Below are 15,801 nucleotides of genomic sequence, written 5' to 3'. Positions count from 1 at the left end.
TTAGATATACCTTAGTGTTTCTATGTTTTATTTATTTCATGAACAGCTGTTCCTTCATGGCCATTTATCCTTTATAAGGTTTATTTGTGTTCCCTTGTGTTCATCCGAAGTCCACCTTGAGCTGTTTTAAAGCAGTGAAGAGCAGTCCATGTACAGCGCTGTAACAAGTCCATGCCCAGATTTTCACAGTTATTCCCTCAGAAATATTGTCAAGATATCTGCAATGCCTCCTGCTATCTTTTGTCCCCAGTGACAGCAGCGTTCCCTGCCTCTTATTGAAGTCCATTTAAGAGAGAGCACTTTGGTTGTTGAGGTGTGTGTATTATATCTGTGTGTACATGCGTGTGGGTGACTGTTCCTGTGTCTGCATGGCAGTTTAAGTGGTTGAGCAAGCGAGAGTGTTTGAGTGTATGTTCCTACTTCTTTACACAGAATACATTCATGATAACAGTGAGTTGTTTTGGGACTGCAAGCTTGAAAAAGAATGGCAGTAAGTAGATCTTCTTCCCTTCACGAAGGGTCGTAGACTGACATACACTGTGAAAAAATATGAATCACATCAATTTATAACCACACAGACAAATCAGTGTTGGATTAAGAAAAATGTCAAATTACTGATGTAAAAAAATCTACATTTTAGAGATTTTAAGTATAACATTTTTTTCAGAGAATGAAAACAAAACAATAGATACATACAGCATCTCAATAAACCTGACTCTACTGACTTCAGCTACGTCTACATAAGAAAAACAAGATAATTTATTATTAATGGATAATGTCTTGATTGTAATTATAACTGTCTGCAGTAGACCTCTAGGTAGAAAGATAATTTTTTAATTACATAAAAATGAGACGACTCACTACATATGGAGCATTAAGTTTGTGCAAAGCTCTGACTAGTCAAACTATTCATAAATAGATGTGATATCGTCTTGAACATTAATCGACCAGGTTGAAATGCCAGTTTCATAAATGTGTGTTTTATAAACCATCCCAATAGTAATGCACTTGATACAACTATTAATGGAGGTTTTCTTTTATATAAAATGTTTACAGAAATTAAACAAAATCAAACTCTTCTACAGTCTCATTTCAGTACAGAAAGTATACAGGTACATCTTAATTTCAGATCAACTAAATCAGTAACCCAATCAATAATATGCAGTTATAATGCAGTAATAAAGTCCTGTTATAGTTGTGTTAGGGCATGTTATCATCTGCTACTGTCTTTTGCATCACAAACAGATGTTATAATGACTCGTCACTCAGTATCATATCTGCTTATTTGAATTTGATCTGTGATTTGTGTAGTTCAGTGAACAGTTACAATTGAACAGTTTAAGTGTCACAACTATGCATTGTAAGTCTAAACTACTGCATTAGCTCACAACCACACACACAAAAAAAAAAAAAAAAAATGTTTGGATGAACATTTTTTACAGTGTGTCGACATTGCTTGGCAGTGCTCTGTGGAAATTGACAGTGCATCCAGTGCTTGGCAGTATAGGCTTTAGTATTATCTGGTGGGCTAGTGCATTAATTTCTTTGTGTGGGTGCAAAAATAGACTGCATTGTGAAAGTGTGTATTCATGTTTGTGCTGTGTTAACTTGTATTGCGTGGATGAAGAGTTGATATAATTTGTGTGTGTGTGTGTGTGTGTGTGTGTGTGTGTGTGTGTGTGTGTGTTTGTGTGTGTGCGTGCGTGCCACTAGTTTTTTTTTTTTTTTTTAAATCGTGGTCGTATTGATCGAACCTTCTGTTAAAGGGATGCTCGTTTACACACAATTAGCATTCAGATATAAAATACATCATAAGGATAAAAAGTCATGGTCATTAATTCCTGATGAAGGGAGAGAGAGATTGGGAGAGGGGGAGGGAAGGAGAGAGAGAGAAAGAGTGAAAGAGAGAGAGATAGAGAGAATAAAGGCCTTTTTCAGTAATTAAAGTGGATTCCATTTAGGAGCTCTGAGTTCATATAATTATTCCTCGTTATTTCTCCTCCTCTCTCCCTCCCCCTCCTCATCCTCTCTACCTCCATTCCTCACCCTCTTGACATCCATCCTCCCCCTCACACCTTTTAGAGTCTCCATTTTATCTCCATTTTTCTTCTTCCTTCGCTCTTCAAGAAAAGAGCCCCAAAGTCCCCTAACATGTCTCATCATTCATACTAGCCATCCATCTTTATCCCATTATTTCTCCTCATCGTCCCGTCTTCATCCCTCTCTCGTGGAGTGTTAGTTTCAGAGGATTGCCTCACATTTCTCTCCTCCTCCCTTGTTCCTCTCGTTTAGTCTGCAGTGAGAGGACACACACATCCCACCTCTTGTCTCCCTGTTTCCTTACTGTGTATGTCCTCTCCTGGTCCTCAGAGCTGTCTTCAGCAGCTAGAGGTGCAGATGTTGGGGTTGGGACTTACTTCCAGGCTTCCCTCTGTGCTCACAGGTGGGGGCGACAGAGGGGACTCCAAGGCCAAAGTAGGAAGTTGGGCTGGGGGTGGTGCTGGAGCTGTGACCTGGACTGGAGACACTGCAGTTGGAGCAGTGGTTAATGAAGCTGCTGGGGACAGTGGGACAACAGCACCTCCTCCTCCACCTCCACCCCCTCCTCTGCCATCCCTCACATCTCTCTCCCGGAGCAGGTGGACAAGGGCGGCGTGCTGGGCGCTGAGCGTAGCAGAGAGGTGGGCAGGCAGGGCGTTGAAGCCGGCAGTGAGCTGCTCCACCCGCTGCTCCAGGGACAGCATCTGGCGCTCCAAGTCCTCGCTGCGGTCGTTGAGCTCCGACATGAGCTCATACATGACACTCTGCATCTACAGGAGGAGAAGAGCAGAGAGGAGAGGAATGTGGAGGACAGGAGAGGAGAGGAGAGGAGAGTGGGAGATGAGTCAGTCTACACAGAGTACTTTGAAGAAGGAGGACAGATTGAACATTTGTAAACAGGAGTGTTATGAGGGTCGCTTTATTGAAGCATGTTTAGATAAAATTATTTTGAATGAAATGAGGGGAGACAGTAGAAGTGGTTAGAGGTTAAAGAAAAAGTAAAAAGAGGACAAGCATTAAGGCTTGGGAGGAGTGAGAAAGACAATAGGAAAAGGGAAAAAATGTCAAAGAGGGAGCAGAAGCTGGAATGAAGAAGAGGCTAAAGGGAAGTCTTTATGTGGGTGTTATAACATTGTGAAGACAGAGAGAATAAGAGAGATAAGAGAGAGAATGAAAGGAATACACACGCACGCACACACACACACACACACACACACACACACACACACACACACACACACACACACACACACACACACACACACACACACACACACACACACACACACACACACACAGAGTGCTCACATTCTCACTCAGACACCCACACATTAACAGAAAAACATGGGCACTCCCCACCCTCCTCTCATTTCCTCCTCACTCTCTCAGTCAGTCATCCCTGTTTTAACACTTGTTCCGGTTGCTAGGAGACGCAAAGCCAAAGAAACGTGCAGGTCAACATGGAAATGGAGGAATGCTTTGGTGTATTTTGGTGGGGAAACGGCATGCTAGATATGCTAGTCCACATGAATTATGAGTTACTTAACTGTATGATGGTTGTATATGATTAAAATGTACATCCTACATAGATGAAGAGCAGTGCTGTTCTGATGCATGTTTCAACTGTGTGTGTTTGTGTGTGTGTGTGTGTGTGTGTGTGTGTGTGTGTGTGTGTGTGTGTGTGTGTGTGTGTGTGTGTGTGTGTGTCTCACCTTTGAGAGGTCCACTAGTGTGTTGGCTTGATCACTGAGTTTCCTCTGCTCCATTTTCACACTGCGTAATCTGCAAACAGATACACACACACACACAGGCACACATAAATACACAAACTCACATGCAAAGAAATGAAACCCAGTAAACACACAGTGGTTGGTCCAGAGAGCTAATCCCTCCGGGTCCCGACAACAGCACTGTGAAGCGGTCACCTTGCCTAATTCAGCCTCATTTCTACCTGCACTGTGTCACTGGATTTGAATGCGCAAACACAGCAAGCACATGTTATGCTCTGTAATTTTGTAAAGCAGAAGATAATACATACATATTTTTTAGTGAAGTAAGACTGAGACCTTGACGGATAAGTTCACATTTTTTCAAGTCTGTCCTGAAACAATAGTCAGGTGCCCTCCTGTTCATACTGACATTTAATGGTTCACTTTATAATGCCATTCTTCCATCCAAACATGTATTAAAATTTGAAGCTTCAGTCAACAAAATTGGTAAAATAAAGTCAATATCTTTCAAAGTTAATGTCTTTTAGTGCCAAATGTCCTGTTGTGTTACCATACTTCCACTGTAGCCAAACAGGAAAACACTGTCAAGACACAAAGAGGGAAATATTTACTAAAATTACTATCAGGAAGATATCCACTTTCTTTGACTTACTGAGGCCTCATATTTGCTTCAGACAGAATTTTTTTCACAAATCGAGGTCATGGATATTGTCCCCCACCACTTATATTGTAAGTGGGAGCAATCTTCTAACGGCCAGTATGAACAGGGGCAACACCTGTTTTAATGTTTATTTGAGCGCCTGACTTGAAAAATTGTGAAAGTATCCTTTAAACTCTTGAGAAATTACAGTGTAATTTTGATATCAAGAAACCTTCAGGGTAGTTAGGCCTACAGGGAAATAAACTAAGGGGAATGAAATAAAATAAATTTAAATAAATAATTTTTCTACAGTCCAATTAAATAATAGGAGCTCAACACAATAATTAATGAAGTAAAAGTCTAATCTATGTTTTCATGAAATAAACCCTGTGGCTTCCTCCATTATAATGAAGTGCAGACGGATTCTATGAAACTGCACCTCCACATGAATCTGTCTCACTGTTATGCTAACAGGATTGAATGAGAAAATATACTCACATCCCCATAAAATCACCCTGTTACTATATTCTTAGAATAGAGCTGTCATCCACAGTCTACATGCTTCAGGATTAGCCTTTCTATGTTAGAATTAAAATAGTTTTAGGTCTATTGATTTTGGTTTTGAAGGCACTTGTTAGTGTTTTTAAGTCTTGACTGAACTGTTCAATATCAAAAGGAGCAAGCAAGGGGCCACTTAACCTTTTGATGCTAGACAGAAAATATGTAAAAATCCTTTAGAAGAACAGCCTTTAACAAGACAACCAAACGCGTAGCCATTCAAATATAACTGAACAATAATGCTTCAGTCCTGCTGTATGTGTTTGTATCTTCTACAACACTCTTTAGCACATCAGAGTGTTTCTAATAGTACATGATATACTGATTATCCAGTCCCACAACTGTATTTGCCTGGAGTGATCCTGTCCCTTAGTAGAGGATGATTCATTTTGTGTGGCTGTGTTTGTGTGTGTGGCTGTGTGTGGCTGTGGATTCATGCACTTTATCTGATTATCAGCGTTGATTCAAACTGTGGGTGGATAGAAAGTACAGCTGATTTCAAAGGCATCATCAGCTCAGCGGCACAGTTTTGTGCATGTACGTGTGTGTGGGTGCTTTCGTGTGTGGGCGGGTGTGTATAAGGTGTGGTCTCACTGATGTATCGCCTGCAGGAACTTCCGCTGGTGTTTGCGGACTCTGGAGTGGTCGATCTTCTTCATGAGCTTGGTGTGTTTGTAGATGAGCCAGGTCTCTCTTAGCACGTTAGCTGCTGCATTCTTTATCTGCTCCCAGATGACACACACACACAAACAAACACAATTATTGTTTTTTTTTTTTTTTTTTTTTTTTTTTTTTTAATGGGAACAGGCATATACAATGTATAAACCGACAATACACTGACCAATACACAAACAGACAGAAGACAAACACACAAAACACTACAACAACAACAACAACAACAACAAAAAAAGGATGTGAAAATACTAAAATTATATCAACAGTAACTACTTAGTATACCTTCATTCAAAAGTAAGTTTTTCCCATTTTTTGTTATGCATTTCTATCTTGTCTTGATTGGATGCGATAATTTTTTCCAAAAGAAATTGGCATCGCACTTTATTTCTAAAAAAAGCCAAATTCAGAAGTGTTTTTGTTTGGGTCTTAAAAATAAATATTTTCCCCAAAAGGATGATGGTGTTCACAATCTGTGGGCAGTTTATCTCCAGTACTCCCAACAAAATATTTAATGGTGTAAATTCGAAGTGAATATTTTTGGGTCTTAGCCACTTTTGAATGTCTAACCAAAATCTGACTACATGTGTACAATAAAAAAATAAGTGTAACTGATCCTCCACTTCTTCATTGCAAAATTTACATAATGGAGAGTGGTTCATATTAAAAATATTTAATTGTTTATTTGTGGCGGTAATTCTATAGAAAATCTTAATTTGAAAAATTCTAGAATATGAATCAATTGTTCTTGTATAAATGGACCTAAAATAATCTTTCCAGGGAATCAAAGTGTTAAACTCATCTTCCCAAAAGGAGCAGGCTGCGTGTGGAAAAAGAGACAGACATCTGCTAAATAAGAAAAAATTATACATCATTTTATTTATCTTAATTTTTGTTAACCATTTAAGAGATTTTTGAACTGGGGTACTAACCTGCTGATTGTTACTAGAATTTTTTAATTTCCTCCTCCAATTTAATGGCACTGTAGAAAGCAGTTGATTAAAATTATAACTGTCACATAATTGTCCATATTTTTTATTAAACTGTTCATATGAAAGAAAGTTACCTGCATTATCAAGAAGATCATTTATAAAAATAATTCCTTTCCACAATTATTGTTAGCAACAGGTAGCCCTTGGCAATTGAAGCAGGCAACAGGTTTACCCATCCCTGTTCTCTTTCTCCCTCCATCCTCCATTGTCTACATGCAAAGAAAAACCTAGAGCATCTTTCTCTTCTTAGAGCCTGCCCTCATTCTCTCTGTCTCTCTCTACACATACCGGCTTGCTTGCCAATGCTTTTCATGCACGCATAAACAGCTCTCTCCTTAGGGAGATTTGGCAATGAGAACCAACGGGAGTCTCTCCCTCACCCACTTCCCTCTTCTCTCGGTCTGTCAATGTGCCACATTATACCCATTATACCTAGACTAACTCAAATGGGCCACATTATCTTGGCTGGTTGGAAGTAAATTCAGCACAGTACCACCACAGTTCATTAAAACCAGTGTTCTCCCATTTAATTATGACAACAACCGACAGAAACAACAGCAGTATGAGCTGCTACTCTTAAACTAGCTGTCAAATACAATCTTGATCTCTGCAGAATAGGAACATTAGAGAATGTAATGCTCACTTATGCTCACTTATGGAAAGCCTGATAACCATCAGAAAAAATGGTCTGATGGTTATTTTTCTCCCTTTTACTGGTTAGACATTTAGCTTGGTATCATCTGGATGTGAGATTGTTGTGATTCAATAAACCACTGATTCAGAAGGTCAGTGTAGGCCTCCGGTCCACTTATGTGGGAACAAACCAGGATTTTGTTACAGTAACTTACATCCATATCTACTCTTGTATGTTTCATGTACAGTGTATATCTATAGATTGCTATGTAATTACAACACAGGGGTCTGACACTGGGCAAAAAAGCACGGGTGTATACCATAGAAAAGGGAAAAGGGAGAGAGAATCTCTAAGGACATAAATTGAACGAGAGACTTCAAAGAGATGCTGCACTGAACAAAGAACAATTATACCCGTCTGAGGAGCACAAAAGACCCCGGCAGCTTGGCTAATCAGCACCCATCCACCGCAGTCAAGGACTGCTCACACACATCATACACGCCTACACACGTGCACACACAATCACACACACACACACACACACACACACACACACACACACACACACACACACACACACACACACACACACACACAAACACACACACACACACACACACACACACACACACACACACACGCAAACACGCAGACACGCATGCACGCACGCGCAGACATACACACACTATTGGCCACAGATGAAGAGAGTAGGAGGCCCTGGGCCTTGCAGATGTGTTTTCAATGACACAGAGGAAGTCAAACCAAAAAGTCTAACATACTATAGATGCTATATGAAGCCTCTCCTGATAACTTGACGTTACCAAATTTATAAATTCAAGTAATTCAAATATAGTATGTACATCTCATGTGAATAAACACAATGTATATGTATGTACATATTTTCCCATTACTAATGTGATTTGCATGTCCTGTAAGTTACGGATTGGAGTACGAAGTAAAGCATGCTATACCATTTTTCGACCTCTGAGCTTCATCTCTCAGTGTGTATCAATAGGATTACAGAAGTCCCATCCATGTAGCGAGGACAGCCACTGACAGAGCTGTAGAGATCCTAAAGAGGCATCACAACTAAGACATATTATCAGGGGGCCCATGACACTGATTACACCATGTTTTTTCTTTTTTTTTCTTAGTAGCTTTGCATTTTTTGGGTAGTGTTTTATAATGACATTCAAAGCTAAGAAAGAAAAAAAAGAAAGAAAAAAAAGTCAGTCAGTGATAAAGAGATAAAGAATGTATTCACAGGTCAGGTTACTGAAGAGCACATTTAATATCCCTCATATCAACAGGCCCATTGGTGAACTGATATGTTAGAGCCTGCTACTTATGAGTTGACTAATCATTGCAGGGTGAGTGAAATATGATGAATGATGGCATCTTGTGTCTGTCAGGCCAACTCGCTGTGGATGTTTTCACACAAACATTTCAACATCTGTCCAGCAGTGCAGATGAAGCCTGTTACTTCACTTTAATTCAGCCTCACCCTTCAGTTAAGCATTGGGAGGTGCTTTACTCTGCTGATAACAGGGAGTGAAAAGTCTCAACATGAACCACTAAGATTGCTCTATGAGAAACCAAACGACAGCAGCAGCAGCCATTCTTGGACCATATGGTTTGTACGTGGGCAGCCATGTTAGAGCCATATGGCTGGTTTGGGTCAAAGAACTGTTCTGCTGCTCCCCTACATGGCACACCTTATGGCAGATACATGAGAAATCTCTTAAAGCAAGGGGTTCCCATATTTCAGACTCTTGAGCTCAGCATGCTTGATGACATATTTTGGAGTCTAAATTAATCAGTCCAAATAGAAATATTAAAAAAAATGTCAGTACATACAATACTTCAGCTGTTATAAAATATTTCCTACAAATAAACATGGATGAATTTCAAGATTATATAAATAACTGTTGGTGTCAGAAACTAAGATACTTCATTAGATTACGCTGAAAAAAAAACCTTGTTTATTTTCCTTGGTTTTTCTGTAGTGATGGAGACTTTGTTCGAACATCAGAGGAAAAGCCGAGATGCCTGACCCTTCCCACCCAGCAAAGCCTTAATGACCTGTGTATGCAATTAGTAATTAGATGCTGTTGTTCTACAGATACAATGGTGTTTTCTGGGAGAGCAGAAAACATAAACAAACAGGCCAATTACCTTGGCAACAACCTCCCTCATGGCCTTACCTGCTCTGACCTTCCCCCTCACAGGCACTGTGACAAAAAGAAGAGACAACTCTCACACATGCACACACACAAATCTGGTGTGCGGTCCGGTTTAAATAAAAGGATCAAATAAATCGATAAAGGTTCATAGAACATTTCATTAAAATAATAATAAAAATCGACATTTTTGTCTCCTGAATGAGGTCATTTGGTGGCCGACACCCACAGAACACCATAGAGAGCCTTCATAAATCTAAACCCAGTGTTTCATTAATGAGACGAGTACACTCAGGTTAAATTGGTAAAAAAAGGAAAAGAAATCAGAGTGATGTGCAAATGCATTCAATGAGTGTCAAATTAATGTCATCGCTGTCACAATACGTCTGCACTAATAATGATCTCTTTGGCTTGAGTGTGAATTAAAAGGCTGTTGAAAGAGGAGTTATTTTTACTGTATGGAGTTGAAGCTAGCTTTGTAGGAATCTTCAGGGCTTAGATTGCTCCCATTTGGTTGCTGTTGTAAACATTGGAAGGCATTTCAGCACCTCCTCCTTGGCCAGTGTCCAGAGTGCACTCTGAATATTCAGACAGGGCGAAGCTCTGAATATGCCACTGGGACTTCTAAAAGTGCTCTGAATTAACCAATGGTCCAGTGTGGAGGCAGAATATACATTTGGAATGCAAATTTATAGAAAGACCTAAAATTTTCAACTTTGCAACAGGATTAAAAAAGCTTGAAATAAAAGTACCAACCTCAGAAACAGGCAAAGTCAGTCGTATTCATGGGTCAATTGGCTTGTTGCTTCAATGAGTGGCATTTAATTGACATTGTAGCGGCATCAAAAGGAGGGAGACACCAGTCCACTGACTTAACGCCTACATTTAAGTGTGTCCTGCTTTTTCCAGACTCAAGAGCGCTGTGTGAGTGTTCAGGGCAACGCACTGAGCAGATGGACTTCCAGCAATGCTTTGAATTAAGTGCCAGCATTTTAAACACACTATTTTGACACTCTGCAATAAGACAACAAGTCCTGACATCAAACACAAGCACTTACTGTACATCACCTCACACACGAGCTGAACATAGGGGCTATTTTAACTATTATTTAGTTAACATTCATGTTAATCCTATCAGAGGGTGGGAAGACTTCACTTCACTCAACTGAAATGAACCCATGTGCATTGAACTTTGAATAATGTTTTTAAAGCACATCATCCTCCCTGATAAGTTGTGGCTCTTCTGCACCAAATCTGCACCGCACAAGACTTCAACAACTTCAGTCCTGTCGGGCGCATCAACATTTATGATCTCATGATGCAAGCAGGGAACACATGCGTAGTGATGAAGTTAGTTTGCTGATTTTTTTTAGGGCTTTAACTCTGTGCTATGTGGGAGCTGGTGAGCAACCACACCCATCACTTTTTACAAAACACACATGTACTGATATAGACACATCAACATCACGGTATATTGGCTGAAAGCTCCACTATTTGGCATTTAATTGACATTCTTGTTAATCCTTCAAAGGGAGGGAAACACCATTGTATGCACTTTTATGTCTTTTCTTGTACGTGTGCGTGTATGAGTGTGTGTGCATATACAATGATGGCAGGATGTAGAGTCTGACATTGCATTATTCATCATAAAGCCTTGAGTGATTGTATTCTCTTGTTACGATGATATGACAGAGAATGGCCCCAGCCATGTAAATCGATGTGCACACAACAGCTTCAATCAATGCTCTCTTGGTAATAGAGGGCAAGAGACAATTACTACCACATCAACTGAAGACCCTTTGAAGGAAATGTCACTGTGCACGCAATATTGTGTTGAATTAAACTCCTTTACTCTGTTAATTGAGGATTATATTGATGTTGAAAATTTGTGAATGTTATATCTATATATTTTCTGCAAATAGCACTGCAACGACTAGAAAACTTCAGGAACATGAATCTTTACAGCCTTTAAATCAATGATTCCCACATCCTACAGAAGCCAAGGGGTATATGGACAAATTGTGGAGTGGCTCAGCTAATTTGAGAATATAGAAACTACAGTTTTAAAAAATGATATCTGCACATGTAATTGCCAGGAAAATAAACACAAGATTAAATATTAGTAGTTATGCTTGATCTTTAGTGCATGTATTGGCCCCACAAGCAGCTGATTGTAATTAAGGCAGCAATCAAAAAGTCAATCGACAGGAAATTAATTTAGATAATCGTTTAATTTGTTTTGTAGTTGCCAAATGTTTTCTGGTTCCCGCTTATCAAATGTGTTGATTTGCTGTTTTACTTTCACATATATGACAGTAAATTGAATATCTGAGGTTAAAAATGATGAGTAATGAAAATAATCGTTAGTTTGCAACCCTATTTGTAATAACTTAGCAACTAAGCATGAAAACTAGTTACAGTAGAAGTGCAACAGGGAATTTTAAGTAGCTAAAAATAAGTTGAACAAATGATTGAAACGTACAGGTCTGTCATTCTAAGTGGTATGAATAGCAGTTTGTATGCAGTACACCAAACCTGTCTTGAAAAAATATGAAAAAATACTGTAACAATATCCATTTGATATGTTTAACATTGTTAAACGATCTAGTTAAGAATCCATTCTGCTTTAGATGGGCAGTTGAAATCCAGGCTTTAAATAATGTCCATGCAAACACCCACACAAACACACACTCAAGCACACACTGTTCAGGGTGTTAAACATGTTGTGAAAAAGCCAGAGACTGAGACAGAGACTGCAGGAAGATGAGGTGAGAGCTGCGCTGCAGAGTCTATTCCACTCGTCTGTCGATATTTTATCCACGCTGAAATTATTGATCACCTCAACTCAGTCACCCAGATACCCTGCTGCCATAATGTACCCTACATATTTGATATGGGAGCTATTTTTAACACTTGGGTCTTTCAACTGTATGAAAAATTGAAAAGGACCGGAGGAGGGAGGGAGGGAATGAAAGATGGAGGGAAGGAGGTGGGTAGGGGGCAAGGAAAGGAGGGCAAAGGAGGGGAGGAAAGGTGACAGATAGAAAGAGAGAGAGAGAGAGAGAGAGAGAGAAAGGGATTTTACAGTAAGAAAGACAAATGTCAGTAAAGAAAGGAGGTGGTGGTGAGGAGAGATGCAGGATGGGTGGATGAAGAGAAAGAAAGAGAGAGAGAGAGAGAGAGAGAGAGAGAGAGAGAGAGAGAGAGAGAGAGAGAGAGAGAGAGAGAGAGAGAGAGAGAGAGAGAGAGAGAGAGAGAGAGAGAGAGAGAGAGAGAGAGACGTTAAGTGAGGGAGTGAGAAAGAGATGACCTTTTATTGCCTTCACTCACTCAAATAACATGGCACACTGTCACAACAATATAAGGTGATAGTGTGATGTAGTAGATGGGTAGCATGAAGGAGGGGCAGGGAAAGGACAAGCTCTTTAGCCTGTCTCTCAGCCACCTTGTCTTCAACCCCCCCTTAAAAATCCATAAATATGGTGCAAAATCCCCCAGTGGATGATTACATATAAGTACATTACTTCAACAAATTACTGTTAGAAGTCCAAACATGTTGCATGCAGAGAATATGCACTTTCTTTTATAAATGATAGTTTTGCTTCATTTCTGCAACACACTCATTCACACCTCTGTGCACAAACACCTCAGCGACACCATAGAAGTCTACACACCCTCTTGGTGAGTTGTGTGTCCATCATGAAATTGTGTACGTGTTTCTCGGCCTTGGTCAGCTCCAGCTTCCTGGCTACCACGGCAACCACCAGAGCCGTACAGCCCGCACCCTGAGAGAGGAGGGAGAAGGAAGAGGAGGTGGTGGAGGAGGAGAAAACAGAGCATTGAGTCAGTCAGTCAGTAAGATGGAGGAATTGGTAAATCAGTGGCTTTTGGCTGGGGAATTAGCCCAGATGATTGAAAAATATGAGGACGGGAGTGCATGACAGAAGGAGAAGCGAATGGGGGAGAGAGGAGAGGATTAGGAGGGATAGTTCTGTTCCAGATCCACATTTCTTCATGTTGAGAGGCAAGCCAAGTCTATTTTCACTTCCAATCCATCTGGCATGCAATCCTCTCCATATCGGCTCTATATAGCTGTAAAATATGTCCCCGTATAGACACACACATACACACACACACAAAAAAACCATCAAGAGATTGACACATCCTAATTTTATTTAATTAGATCCTGTCAATCTGAATTACATGGTGTCAGTCTTCTCCTGTCACCGGATGCTCGAAGGCCTTCAGGAAGTGTTAAAATGTAAAACATGGACCAGTTTGTCTGTATTCCAGCTAGGCCCACATGGGACATATGGCAAATTCATTTGGGAGAGAGTGACAGCAGTCTCTCAGCCAGAAAGACATGCTTGAGAGGAGAAGAGGAGCAGGAACACAGGGAGGAAGACAGACTTAATTAACTTTCAGATTAGACACTGTTTTCAATGGGGCTGTTGAGTGCTCACAGGTTCCTCTGAAGGGGCAGGCACCGAGAGGAAAGAAGGAGAAGGGAAGAGAAGATAAAGAGAACGAAGAGCTATGAGTCAATACAAATGGGGAAGGGAGGAAATATGGAGGGCGGCTGGAGAGAGGGATGAAAGCAGAGAGGCAAGGGTGTGTACTCGCAATAGGAGAGAAAGATGGAGAAGAAGGCAATGTTAATGAGGTCACACATATCTACTGATAAGTAATGAATTAAGATTAAGAATGTTTAATGAAAATGTATCTCTCAGTGGGAGAGACATAGAGGGAGACAATAAAAGGGATATAAAGAGAGAAACAGTGCGTTAGAGAGCAAATGAGGGAGCATGCAACATTTTGAAGCATGTAGAAAATAGACAAGACTTCAGTGTGCACACTCTTGAACGATAAGACAGGTTTGCCAAAAATAACTTTGGCTGGGCTCAAGTAAAATGTAACGCAAAAACAGGCATTAGTGCCCACGTCTATACACTCATCCATTCTATTTGTGTTTATTTAAAAACTATGAATAAAATATGATGAGAGCTGATGGAAAACCCTCAGAGCATTCATACATGTCTGTGCTTTAGGGAAAAGAGCCCTCTACAAATTGCTACAGTACAGTATGTACCAGTGTGTGTGTGTGTTTGCGTGTGTGTGTGTGTTTATGTGTGTGTTTAAAATGTCCTCTTGGGTTAGGAACAATGGGGTGCTGATTGGTTTGTCAGGGCGGGTAATGTGTGTGTGTGTGTACGTGCATGATGATGTGTGTGCGCGTACAGAGAGTTTGTTTGTGTACGCCTGCATCCATTTGATTCCAGCAGGGTTCCCTGTGCAATCTCCACAGATTGACACGGCTGATGATGGCTGTGCTGCTGTGATTTGTTTCATACGCCTGGGTGTTTCCTTTGCTTCCTCCACTACAGTGCAGCCATCTACCCAGCTGTCAGAAAAGACGGAATCACCCATCTGTGCTCCAGTGCAACATTTCCACAGTCCAGGTAGACAGCTGCAACTCTTTGGCTTAGCAGCAGAAAAATCAGTTTCTCAATCAGGTCAGCTGGAATATGTAGAGGAAATAGGAATAGGAATAAGAATATTTCAAACACTAAAAATGTGAGATTTAATTTCCTCAGTTAATGCACACAGTACAAGCACTTAGAGGCTAAAAGAAGACAATCAAGGTTGGAATAAGCAGCCACTCTGCATCCCTTTAACCTTACGACACATCTAGAGGTACAACAGCTCAAGAGGCTGAAAAAAATGGAAGACAAAAATACAAACCCACATTCATACATGCACACACACACACACACACAGCATGCATGAATGAAACTATAAACAACAAATACACACTTTCATGCCATACATAAACTGCATTAACCAATATGTGTTGTATTTTAGACACACATACACCTTTTGCTGTATATAAGTGCAACACATTTATTTAAATATTTTGTGGTAGTCTATACCTTACCACCATCCACCCGCCCACCCACATACACACACTAACACACACAGGTACACACTAACACCTGGCACACCCCCAGCTAGCCTTGGGGCAATGGTATATTCCAACATGGGTAGCCTTCATGTGTTGTCATAGTAACGATGGTGAGAATTTCTCATTACAATGATTCTCAACCAAGAAAAAACAATATCCGGTTCTCTGTTCTCGACCTGTCACCACTGCCTCCCACCCTTCTCCTCTTTAAAAAAAAAAAAAATCTTTTAATTTCACTTCCTCAATTTGTTTTCCCACAACCTGCTGTGCCTGGTCTCCCTCACAAGCTTCACTTTCCTCTTTCTACCTGCATCCTCACTTATTCTCTGATGATCAACGAAAATAAACCACTCTGAACACTCTGATGAGTGTTTGTGTGTGACAGGGGAGGAG

General features: G+C 40.4%; 1 protein-coding gene across 1 annotated transcript in view; it reads right to left on the bottom strand.

Moving 5' to 3' along the window:
- Positions 1-2,378: 2,378 nt before the first annotated feature.
- kcnn3 (potassium intermediate/small conductance calcium-activated channel, subfamily N, member 3) overlaps positions 2,379-15,801 on the bottom strand; it is a 44,651-nt gene continuing 31,228 nt past the window's right edge. The window contains exons 6-9 of the mRNA XM_062423382.1: positions 13,121-13,231; positions 5,563-5,690; positions 3,753-3,822; positions 2,379-2,810 (exon numbers count right to left, since the gene is read on the bottom strand). Of these exons, the coding sequence (XP_062279366.1) occupies positions 2,379-2,810; positions 3,753-3,822; positions 5,563-5,690; positions 13,121-13,231 (741 nt within the window). The remainder of the gene's footprint in view (positions 2,811-3,752; positions 3,823-5,562; positions 5,691-13,120; positions 13,232-15,801) is intronic.

The sequence above is a fragment of the Scomber scombrus genome, chromosome 7 (genome assembly GCF_963691925.1).
Source record: "Scomber scombrus chromosome 7, fScoSco1.1, whole genome shotgun sequence".
NCBI lineage: Eukaryota > Metazoa > Chordata > Actinopteri > Scombriformes > Scombridae > Scomber > Scomber scombrus.
This window is presented reverse-complemented; position numbering and strand designations above follow the sequence as displayed.